This window comes from Convolutriloba macropyga, chromosome 6, assembly GCF_964194025.1.
Source record: "Convolutriloba macropyga chromosome 6, txConMacr16.3, whole genome shotgun sequence".
Lineage (NCBI taxonomy): Eukaryota > Metazoa > Xenacoelomorpha > Acoela > Convolutidae > Convolutriloba > Convolutriloba macropyga.
In genome coordinates, this window is record NC_134473.1 from 60,338,862 (window position 1) to 60,351,227 (window position 12,366).

General features: G+C 34.9%; 1 protein-coding gene and 1 long non-coding RNA gene across 2 annotated transcripts in view; one reads left to right on the top strand and one right to left on the bottom strand.

The window, feature by feature from the left end:
- Window positions 1–12,366, bottom strand: part of LOC142341816 (uncharacterized) — a 127,961-nt gene that overhangs the window by 17,228 nt on the left and 98,367 nt on the right. Inside the window, exons 10-11 of the mRNA XM_075393059.1 lie at window positions 10,272–10,365; window positions 3,990–4,253 (exon numbers count right to left, since the gene is read on the bottom strand). Coding sequence (XP_075249174.1) covers window positions 3,990–4,253; window positions 10,272–10,365 — 358 coding nt within the window. The remainder of the gene's footprint in view (window positions 1–3,989; window positions 4,254–10,271; window positions 10,366–12,366) is intronic.
- LOC142341818 (uncharacterized) overlaps window positions 11,426–12,366 on the top strand; it is a 40,374-nt gene continuing 39,433 nt past the window's right edge. Inside the window, exon 1 of the long non-coding RNA XR_012759129.1 lies at window positions 11,426–11,770. This is a non-coding gene — a long non-coding RNA (uncharacterized LOC142341818). The remainder of the gene's footprint in view (window positions 11,771–12,366) is intronic.

The window sequence follows — 12,366 nt, forward strand, 5'->3', positions numbered from 1 at the left end:
ATAAATTTTCCTGAGACATAATCAAACCCTAATGGAGGTTTTATAGCCCCTGAGGCTGAAAATCCTGAATAATGACAAAAGGTCAATAAAAAAATTTAAAAATTTGTCAAGAAATTGCTAAAATTTGTTATGTTAAAATCTTGAAAAACAATCCATTACATCTAGAAATTATGAAGTAACCTATAATCAAACCCTAGAGAACGTTATGTAGTTCTTGAGGCTGTAGAAACCTAAAAATGAACAAAAAATTCGAAAAACTTGCAAGTTGCATAAAAAAACTGCTAAAAATTGGGATAAAAAAGTTGAAAAAAAACGCATGGCCAAAAAACATTTTCCAGTAACTTATTATCAAACCTTAACGAAGATTTCCTGTAAAGGTTTTCGTAAAACCTGAATAATGACAATAAATGTCAAAGTTGAAAAAAATTGGAAATTTTGTAAAAAAAATATGCTAAAATTTGTGGTGTTGAAATCTTGAAAAACATTTCATTAATTTTAGAAACTATACAAAAACCTATTGTTAAGCCCTAGAGGAGGTTCGTCGGTTCTTGAGGCTTTACAAACCTAAATACGACAAAAATTTTCATTAAAAAACTTGAAAAAAATTGAAAATTTTATCAAAAAAATTGCTTAAATTTGTGATATTAAAAAGTTTAAAACTATTGCATAGCTAATAAAAAATTTTCAGTGACTTGTAATTAAACCCTTAAGGAGAAGGAGGGATTCGAGCCCCTAGGTCTGTAAAAACTTGAATAAAGGAAAATAAATGTAAAAACAAATTGCACGTTTTTTTAAAAAAAAATGCTAAAATTCGTGAAGTTTAAAAGTTGAAACCATTCCACTATCACTAGAAACAAGAAACCATGCAGTAACCTATTATTAAACTCTAGAAAAAGTTCCTTGCAACATAGGGCTGAAAGAACTCAAAAAATGACAAAAATTTTTGAAAAAGCTTGAAAATAGTATAAAATTGCGTGTTTTTAACCATCGGTTGTTCGAACGTAGCCACGGTGGGGTGGGGGATTGAGGTTCCCCGGGAGGGCTGATGGAGAGGGAGATGTGGGCATAAGTCTCCGAAACAGTTTGAGCTGAAACAGAGCTGAAAAGCTCTAAGAGCAATTTATGCCCGCTGGGCGCTACCTGTTTATCCCGTCGTTGAGGACGAAAAGTCAAAAGCGTCAGACACAAAATCGGTAAAGCAAAAAATTGCACTGAAAAGACCGAAAGTATACTTCATTTGAGAGCAATTAAAATTTAATTATGGAAGCGCACGGAAGTTACGTTTCTTGAATATAGGGTATGTCCCGATTTCGTTTAAAAGAATTTTAGATATTTCTGCCGAAATACTGACTAATATTAAATTAGTAATTATCTGCTTTTCAACATGATATCTGATTTTAAGACTAATGAAAAAATACAATTCTCAAACAACTGAATGAAGCAGAGGGCAGTGTCATTTTTACTGCATTTAGGTCAATAAACATAAACGTGAGTAAGTGCAGTTTTCGTGCAATTTAGAAACTCAAGAAGTTCCTTATTTGTACTCAACAAGAACTCGGAAAAATTTTTTTTATGCGTTAAAGGTAACCTGTCATTCCCGTCTGAAACTCTTAAAAAATAACCGAAAAACGCATAGAGAGAATTGCTCTCGAACGACTAGTGAAAGCTCTAATCTCTTGCAGGCTGCTTCAATCGGGCAGGTCGGATTGAAAAGCTCCCTTTGGTGATTCAAAAATAGTCATTAGAGGTTATCATATACCACTAAATAAATGAAAGTGGAAACATAGAGGTCAGGTTGCCAGAAAATAGCCACAATAGCTTCGTAGATCTGCAGTCTCAAAAAAAAACAGCAAAAAAGACAGACCAAAAAATTTCATCTTTTCATTGAAGGCTGATATGTTATATTATGATTAAAAATCTGTATAAGTTTTTGCTGGCTCTATAAGCTGCTCTCTAATAACCTTCATTTAGAGTGACACATACCCATTTGGCCTTATCTCTTTGAATTAAAGTAAAATCAATTTCAAAGTGAGGAAGTCATTTTTGTGAGTGAGGTAAGTCAAGTGTGACCAAAAATTTGATTAGGCAAATGAAAAAAAAAATTCGCTCCACTAAGAACGAAAAATGACGTCACGCACGCACTTCAGTTGAAATTGCATGAACGAATGAACAAAAAGCAGATTTGAAGTGGTTGTGACGTCATATGATAGTAACAATAATCGCGACGACGAAACAAAAAAACAGCAGGACAAGTCATGACGTACAATTCAAAAAACTTTCATTGACTAAACAAAAAACTAAACCTAGAACGGACTATCAATGAATTGGGAAAACCATTTAGAAACAAATCCGATCCAAAAAATTAAAAAACTGTAAAAAATCAAAGTGAAATTGTCGCTTGTGAACAAAGCCACTAACGAGAAAGCGAATTTTTGTTCAAACACCGTTTTCTCGATCTACTTTAAAATCAGAGCGAAAACAATTCACGCCGCAAAACCACTCGCTTTTTCACTCCGTTCACTATTTCGGCGTGACCAAAATCACTACTCCAATTTCACTTCGAAAATAACGAAAATGTGTGAACAGATCGTGAAAGAAAACATAGCTGGAAAATTCCTGAAACGACTCGAAGGAGAAAATTGCCCATACTTATGACTAAACAACCAGAACAACTATTGTGAACCCTGAACCTCCATAAAAAATTTAAGGAAGAATAGAAACGGCATTCAAAAACAAATTGAATAAAAAAACTATAAAAACTTAGTCTTTTTTTTAATAGTACAAGGAAACATAAAGCCGAGTAAAATTCCTTTGCAATTAGGGCAATGAAAAGCTTACAAAACAATGGACACAACATAATAGGCTAAAAAAACTTGTCTAAGACTAAAAAAAAACTGCAAAAAATTTAAGAAATGGTTTCAAAATTTCTCAATTTTTCTGTCAATTTTCCTAAGAAAAAATGATTTACACCTGCTTCAGTCGGAGGGGGGAGCCTAAATGGGACTAAGAAGTTCAATAGTGGGCTTCAAATAACCACATTAGAGGTTGACATATACCACTATTAAGACTTAAGTAAAAAAAATGGCACCAGTTTCGGCAGTTGACTTTTAATATTAAATTGCCGCCAATTGAGTTCAGCTACTTGAAATTGTCATTGAGAGAGAACTTAAGATCACGCGAAACACAAAAAGTCAAGGGCGTAAAAGTCTCTCGAAAAGTCAAAATTGTCAAGCAAAAATTTTGCATAAAAAAGACACACACGTTTACAATAATTGCTGAACTTCCTTCAAGAGCAATTATTAACAGAACTTAATAATTGAAACATAACCGACTAAACGTCGGAAGAATTGCTCTCGAACGGAGGGGGGAGGGAGGGGAGCCTAAATGGGACTAAGAAGTTCAATAGAGGGCCCCAAATAACCACATTAGAGGTTAACATATACCACTATTAGGATTTAAAGTAAAAAATGACACCATTTTCGGCGCACTTTTCATTTGACTTTTAGTATTAAATTGCCGCCGATGGAGTTCAGCTGCTTGAAATTGTGATTGAGAGAGAGTTTTAGATCACGCGAAACGCAAAAAGTCAAGGGCGTAAAAGTCAAAATTGTCAAGCGAAAATTTTGCATAAAAAAGACACCATTTTACAACAATTGCTATGAACTACGTTCAAGAGCAATTAAAAAGTCAAATTTGAAGCAATGAACAAACTTGCCTCAGCGAATTGCATAGAAAGAATGATACAATTGCTAAAAACTGAGATCAATTAAAAAGAACGCTAGAAATAGTTTGTTCCCCGTCAAAAATTCTGAAGAAACTTCATTGTAGCCGAGCCGCATAAAGAACTTCAAGTACTTTAGAACAACACTATTTGTGATCCGCATTAACATTTTATTTCATCAGTCTCAGTAAAAACATCTGAGGACAGTTACAATTTTTAGTCGTCCAGTTCTCCTACCTTTTTAACTCAATTCAACTTGAATGCTTACTGTTAAGGACGTTTTTGTCAGGTCTTATAGGATATGCAAATGTGACTTGGTCGAATTGCACTTTGGCTTCAAACTGGACCTCTCCCTCCGCCCCATCATTAGCAACATCCATTCTTAGACCACCGACCGGTTCCGAGATTGCTGGCTGTCGGTCAATCAGCTGGAACAGCCTGGTACTGGCACCCGCAGCCTTCATCAGGTCGCCAAAAACACTGCTGAGAAAGGCGAAAGCCATCGCCACATTCAGTGAGTACATCATGAACGCTTAAACAAAAGCTGCCACTAGGTTTTAATAATTAACTCCTAACAACTATCGATCAAATTAATAGCCATCATATCCTTTTCTCCCCTCATAACCCATCAATAAACGAGTTACTAGAAAGGGGCAGAGCACAGGCAAAACCAATCCATACATTCACCACGTAAAACGACTATTACAATTCAAAGAATTTGAATAGTATTTGGGCGCTGTCTTTTTTACGACTCGAAGAGGAGCATTGGAGAAGTCCTTTTTTAACCAATTTTATTGGAGTGATTTTTGAAGCGGGAAATGAAACGCGTGAAAAAATTTGGAGTGATTTTGGTGCTGAACAAAAATGAAGAGCGGGGAGAAAAGAGAGTGGTTTTTGTTCATACCGCAGTTTTTGGGAGAGCGAGAAATTGATGTGTAAAAAAAAATTCTCTAAGCGAGCGAATTTTTTTTTTTCACGTGCGGCTTTTATAAAAGCAGTTTTTTTCGCAACTTTTGATGGATATGAGGTTTGATCATGATATTGTATTAGGTTTAGGCTTGTTTTGATAGGAACTGAAGGTTTCAAGTAGTTAATTTGAGTTTAAGGCTAGTCTTGAGGTTTTTGATCAGTTTTGCTGATTTTTAGACAAAATTTAATGATTTTTTGCCTGTTTTTTTTTGTTTTAATGCTTTAAGTGAGATTTGAATACAAGCTTGTTACTTAAGGAATATTCAGATAACAATTGACTAAAGTTTTATTCGTGTTAATCATTTTTTTCTTAGAAAAATTGACTGAAAAATTGAGAAAATTTGAAACCATTTTTATTTTTTTTGCGGTTTTTCTTTTTTTGAGTCTTAGACAAGTTTCTTAGCCTATTATGACCTGTCCATTGTTTTGCGAGCTTTTCATTGCCCTAATTGCAAAGGAATTTTACTAGGCTTTATGTTTCCTTGTACTATTAAAAAAAACTCATTAAGTTTTTCTAGTTTTTTATTCAATTTGTTTTGAATGCCGTTTCTATTCTTCCTTAAATATTTTATGGCGTTTGTGGAGGTTCAGGGTTCACAATAGTTGTTCTAGTTGTTTAGTCATAAAAATGGGCAGCTTTTCCCTTCGAGTCGTTTCCGGAATTTTTCCAGCTATGTCTTCTTTCAAGATCTGTTCACACATTTTCATGATTTTCGAAGTCAAATTGGAGTAGTGATTTTGGTCATGCCGAAACAGGGAACGGAGCGAAAAAGCGAGTGGTTTTGGGGCGTGAATTTTTTTCGCTCTAATTTTAAAGTAGATTGAGAAAACGGTGTTTGAACAAAAATTTGCTTTCTCGGTAGTGCCTTTGTTCACATGCGGCAATTTCACTCTGATTTTTACTGTTTTTTCATTTTTTTTGGATCGGATTTTTTTCTAAATGGTTTCCCAATTCATTCATAGTTCATTCTAGGCCTAGTTTCTTGTGAGAATCAATTTACATTTCTCGCTAGTGGTTTTTGTTCTCGCTAGCGGCATTTTGATGTTGATTTTGTTTTTTTATTTGATTTTTTTAGAAATGGTTTTCCCAATTGACTTATAGTCCGTTCTAGGTCTAATTTTTGGTTTAGTCAATGAAAATTCTTTAAATTGTACGCCAGGACTTGTCCTGCTATGTTTTTTTTTAATTCGTTCACTTAAACGCGACCCAATCACTTACCTTTTTTTCTCGAGAAGTCAATTTTCTTAATGATTTTTTGAAATTTGGCGGGATGTATAACAGTTATATAACCGGATCTTTCATTTATATTTTAAAGCACTTCCATCCTTTCTGTTAAGAATGAGGTGAAATGCACTGCAATGCCATCCCACTTTTGAAAATGAAGGAGGCGCGTTAAAATTAAGCAGAGAGAGGAAAAGTCTAATTAATTTAGGGTATGCTTTGTTATTTCAAATTGATTAATTCTCAAATTAGGAGACATATATATCATTAAGGTCAATAGCAGTCTGTTTAGTTTTTCTCTAGAATGAAAAAAAAATGAAACTGCGTAATACATTTCACATTTACTTGAAAAAAGAAACCAACAATACAACTTCTCGTGAGAAAAACGATTTTCGCAAGTAAACACCTAATTTTGTTTAACAAAAAATGAGATACTGAATTCAGCTCCTATTTAACTTTGAAACCAAACTTCACACGCAAAGGTGCTTCGAGAAACAAAGCTTTATAATAATCGAATTAACGCGTATTTCATTTTGATTTTATATTCTCAATTAAGATTTATAAAGGGCCCTTTAAAAACTCCATTTTATTGATTTATCTAGACCAATCATATTACATTGAACAAAATCACGCTATATATATATATATATATATATATATATATATATATATATAATCACCAAAAAATGTCGGGCGCAAATCCAACGGGAAAAAATTAAAGGAAAGTGACAAAAAACAGACACATGGCGAAATTTAAAAGCTTTCGAAAACAAGTACAAGCTTTTGAAAAGCAAAGAACAAGTAACCACATATTAAAACCTAAACAAAAAATAAATCAACTGCATCAAAAACATAGCCAGCAGATTGCCGGAAAATAGTCGCCGTTGACGCGATAGACGCACATCGGGATTGAAACAGAAAAAGAAAGAAGAGATTGAAATTGACAAAATTTTCACCTAAGTTTTAAAAATTGTTCTAATTCAGAATCCAGTTTCAGTTAAACCCTAAACCTATATTTCCTTCCGCTTCTAAAGCGAAGGGTATTAAGCTTATAAATAATATCAGCTAGCAATCGTTCTAATGAACTTTGATAATCTAATGCACTATGGCTTAACGACCGGGCTTTATCAGTCTATCCCATTTCTTTTGATTTTTCTCTTTCGACCTTGACTGTATTCCCTACATTGCATAATTCAATGCGCAAAATAATTTAAAATCCATTCAGTTGAAACAATGAGTGAGGTAAGAAGTCAAACGTGAAAATCATGACTTTTGTAAAAACGAAAAACGTGATCAAAATTTAAAGCGAATTAAACAAAAAAAGAGAGCGCCTAAAGGATAGCCGTTTAAGAGGCTGACGGCGGCCATAGTGTCCAGTGATTGAAAATTTCAAGATGCATTTCTTTTATGCTGTTAGCAACAAAAGCCAGTAAAAATAAGACAAGTAAATGCAAACAAATGAGGGAAAGATTCAAAAATTCGCAGAAAACTCAAGTGAATGGGGTCAAAATCAGTAATTTTAGCTTAAAATGAAATTAGTGAGTCGCTAAGACCCCATTAAAAATTTGATAAGACCGGTTATTACTGGATTAGGACATGACAAAAGGGATCTTTTCCGTTTGTGCCCCCCCAGCTTAGGGGGTGCATATTATTTGCAACCCCCAGATGCACGTGCAATATTTTTAAATAATGATTTACTATGTAATGACACGTGCTCTGTAACTGGGGGGAGCATAACGTAGTGGGGGGGGGGGCACAAACGGAAAAGATCCGACAAAAGAACAAAATGAGAAAAACATAACCGACTAACGTCGCGCGAATTTCTCTCAAACAAACGGCGAGCGGTTGGCTTCAATAGTAGCTAGCCACGGTTTAGTGAGGCTCGCTTTAGCTCGATTCGACTCTGCAACTTTTCGTTTTCTAGCCTTGTTAGTAAACGAATCAAAAACTGATATTTTAAAAATTTGCAAAATATTGCAAAATTTTAAAGAAAAGCTTCCAGATTTCGCAGTGAAAATGTTCAATACTACTCTTTGTATTTGAAGTTATGTTAAGTAACCCATCTGCAAGACATGAAAAGCTTAGTTGTCCAGTAATGATCGTTAAACTCAGAAAACGACAAAAAATATTCGAAAATTTTGAAGAGTCAAATATTTTAACAAAATCTTGCTATAATTCAAGATATTAAAATCATCAAAACCATTGCATTGTCTCATAAAATTATCCGATATCCCTGTTTCAAGCCTGATATAGTTTCACAGGCACATAAATATCCATACAATTTGAACAAAATTTTCCAAAAATTCGAAGATTTTTAATTTTATCCAAAAATTAAAAACTGGAATTAAAAAACGTTGATCACCATCCCATTAACTCTAGAAACTACGCAGCAGCTTTTTATCAAACTCTGGCGCAGGTCCCAGGGTAAAAAACTTCTCACAAAAATAAAAATTTTCAAAGATTAAAAAAATTTAAAAAAAAGTTTTATAAAAAAAATTGCTAAAACTTGTGATATCAAAAATTTGAAATTTAATCAATGACCAACAAAAATTTCCCAGTAACTTATGATCATAGCCTAACGGAAGTTTTCTGAACCATGAGGCCTAAAAAACCTGAATAATGACTATAAATGTCAAAAACGTGAAAAAAATGGCAAAAAATATCAAACATGCTAAAAATCGTGATGTTAAGATCTTGCAAGACATTCCATTCAATCAAGAAATAAAACAGTAACCTACTTTCAAACCCTAGAGGAGGTTTCTTGGCTCTTGAGGCTGAAAAAACCTAAAAAACGAGAAAAAAATTTAGAAAAACTTGAAAAAAGCAAGTTTTATCAAAAATTGCTAAAATTTGTGAAATTAAAAAGTTGAAAAATTTTTCCATAGCCAATAATAGATTGTCAGTAACTTATTATCAATCACCCTAGAACCGAGGCCTGATGGATGCTGGGGCAACACTGGGGTGGGGGGCAACAGCGCGTTGGGGGAGGGCAATAGTGGGGGGGGGGGGGGTCAACAACAGTGGGGGGTGTCTTCAACCTCTAAGAACGGCCCTTACACTATAAGTATAAGTCTCTAACACAGTTTGAGCTGAAACAGTGCTGAAAGGCTCTAAGAGCACTTAATGCCCGCTGGGCGCTACCTGTTTATCCCGTTTTTGAGGACGAAAAGTCAAAAGCGTCAGACAAAAAGCGAAAAATTGCATCAAAAAAGACCGACAGGACTAATATAATTGCTACAAACTTCGTTTGAGAGCAATTAAAAAAACCTCAACAGTAAAGTGTTTTTTATTCAAACATATTCAAAGTACTCAAAGAGGCGTCGGATTTTTTTTCCGTTATTGCCTCAGCTTAATTGGTGCATTTCCCCAAACGCACGTGTGATATCTTAACATGGTGATTTTAAATGGCGCGTGCTCTGTAACTGGGGGGGGGGGGGGGGGGGGTGCATAATGTGCTGGGGGCACAAACGGAAAGGTTCCGGAGCGTTATTAGAAAACCAGCTGGGAATTGTCATTAATGTGAGGCAAAACGATGAAAGGGAAAAACGATAAAGATGCATTATCGCAATTAATTAAATTTTTTCGAAGACAAACGATTTCAAACTCACTCCAGAAGTCAAAGAATATTTTAGAACGAAAGCGCAAAAGCTTTAATCAAAAATTTTGCATAAAACAAGAAACACACACACACACACACACGTTTACAATAATTGCTTCCAACTTCGTTCGAAATTTACGCTAAACCTGAAAAAAATTACGGTAAAATGGCAACTGTTCAGAATAGAAACCGACTAACACCGGAGATATTGCTCTCGAACGACAGGCGGGGCAATTTAATTCAGGAGCTTAGCATAGATAAATTTTTTATGGGTGCAAATTCAAACAGAGGAATTCAAACTCCCGAACTCCGGAGTTCTTGACAGAAGCATTAGCCACTCCCCTACTAGCCCCTTGAGATTTCATATGCTACAATCGCATTTATTTGCAACAAACTTTACTTTGGAGATCAGTTAAAAATGAAGACAAGGGGGGAAAAGTCACTTGAGAAATTAAAGAACGTTCGAGGAAAAAAAGCGCCAAAAACGGTCAAGCAAAAATTTTGCCTAAAAAAGACCCACACGTTAACAATAATACAAACTTCGTTCGAAAGCAATTTAAAAAAACCGGGTTAACTCTTTGAAAAAGACGAATTTTGATCTTTCTTCTTAACTTACAATTATACGCTCGATGGGTTTTCAATGATACCACGCAAATACGTCTTTCTACGTCAACTATATTGATCGGTCAAAATTCACACCAACAACACAAAGTGGGGTCGGAACGAGTGTACTTGATCACACATTGCTCGATAAAACTTACATGATAAGTTTCCGATAGTTATGCCTTTGGACGGGTCTTTGGAGTTGTCAAGGACCAATTTGCCACCATACCACAACACAAGAACTAACGCACACTGAAACAACACATTTATTTATTGCAACGTTCGTTAAATTTGGCTTCTCAACGGGGATTGACATTCTGTTTAAAAGAGAATCTGATTTCACAGTAGGGTATGGCAGAATACAGTAGAACTATGTTAATTAGCATGTCTGTAATGCCTTAAGGGAAGCAGTGTGAGGAGAGTGGCAGAGCCACGAAGAGCGCCCACAATTTCATTAGATTTAAATTTCTGTTTTCGTCATTCTGAGCTCAATCTAAAATTTTGAGCCCTTTTGAATTTTGCTTTGATTTTCAATTTTGCATACGGATAACTGAAAAAGTTCTCAATTACAGTGCCAAATTATCTTATGAGTTGGAATAAAAGTGTTAAAGGTTAAAGGTTAACTGATCGATGCCATTGGATTCGAGAAACATGATACATCACATGATACATCTCTAGTAAGACTCTAGTAACTTATAGTACGCTAAACCAGCGGCGAAAAGGCAGAACCTTTAACAGATGAAAGCCTTTAGCCTAATTTTGGAACAATTCTTAACATTTCGATAGGCTTGTACAATTCCTTTCCACGGTCGGTCAAAAAGGTAGCATCATGCAAAACGAAGTCAATTGCTTGACGAGTGAAACACAAATATCCTTTCTGATTATCTACCAAATCTGCAGCCGATTTCAATTGTGAACCAGTACATTTCAACAACCATTTGCTCACAAAAGAGAAAGAACCAACCTCATTATCTTACTTTTAAAGGCGGTATCAATGTTCCGTATTAATAATGGAGATGACATTTGCTGTCTTTTATAACTTTATTTAATTATTTCAGCGGGTGAAAAGCACTATAATTCCAATCATATTCAATGAAGCTAGTGGATTGCTTAGATCACCTTAGCGTACACTTATAACACTTACTTTTTCTCAAAAAAGTCCAATAAAATATTGTGTTCAAATTCAAAATACGTAAATTCTGCTCCTACTCTTTATATTGTCCTAAACCTCACTTCATCAAAAGTTCTTTCAACTCTTTGTTTTCATTTTTAATACTGCAGGGAACTTCAATACGCGATTCAAGGTAACAACTTTCACGCGTGTCACTTAAATTGGCTTTTTTGCACTTACATCAAAGATTTTAGCCCCATTTTTACAGCTCCAGCTGAAAACAGAAAAGGCTTTTGAGCACCAACAGCAAATTGACTGTAAATTTGAAGGTACTCCTAAATTTCACAAAAGATCTAAGAGCTGAAATAATTGAATGTAATCAATTGTGATACATTTTATTCACCTCGTTTCCGCCTGATGCGATTTTAATGACCTACACATCCTGTTCAACCCCTTCTTATTACCGGCTGTTGATCTCTCTTCAGAAATCAGGGTGTAGCAATTTCAGTGTCTATACATCAAAATATCAAACATTCACAACTACAGGTATGTTCTCACTAACACAATTATTGCGAGATATTCATTCCAATCGTTTCATTCCACGCCCGCTCTTATAGACAGACAGAAAAATTATATATGTAGAATTTTAAAAACAAAAAACCCAATAGCATGGAAAGAATTGCTTTCGAGTGGCTGATGGGGACTTGATTCTATTGTAGCCTGCATCAGCCGAAGGGGGATCTTGCCCGGGGTAATAAGTTCAGTTTAACGGCTTCAAATTTCTAGAGATTTTCAGGAGAAGGATTAATATATGAAGTAAAAAAAATAATTTCACAAAACTTGATTTTCGTTATTAAACCAAATCATTCGATTTTCAGTAGTAACAGAGCGCCAAAGAAGACAATAAAGCATAATGTCGCAAGCATATTCTTGAGCATTAAAAGTTGCTTTACAAATAGCCGGAAGACTCAAGAAACAAACAGAGGCTTCTTATTCAATCAAACATGCAACCATAACGACAAAACGTTGGTAAGTAGGGCGAGAATAGGAAAACAGGAATTACAAAGCAAAAATTGCTCAAAATCAGCTAATTATAGTCAAAGTAACTACATGAAAAGCTGCTCTTTTATCAGAGCAGGTAG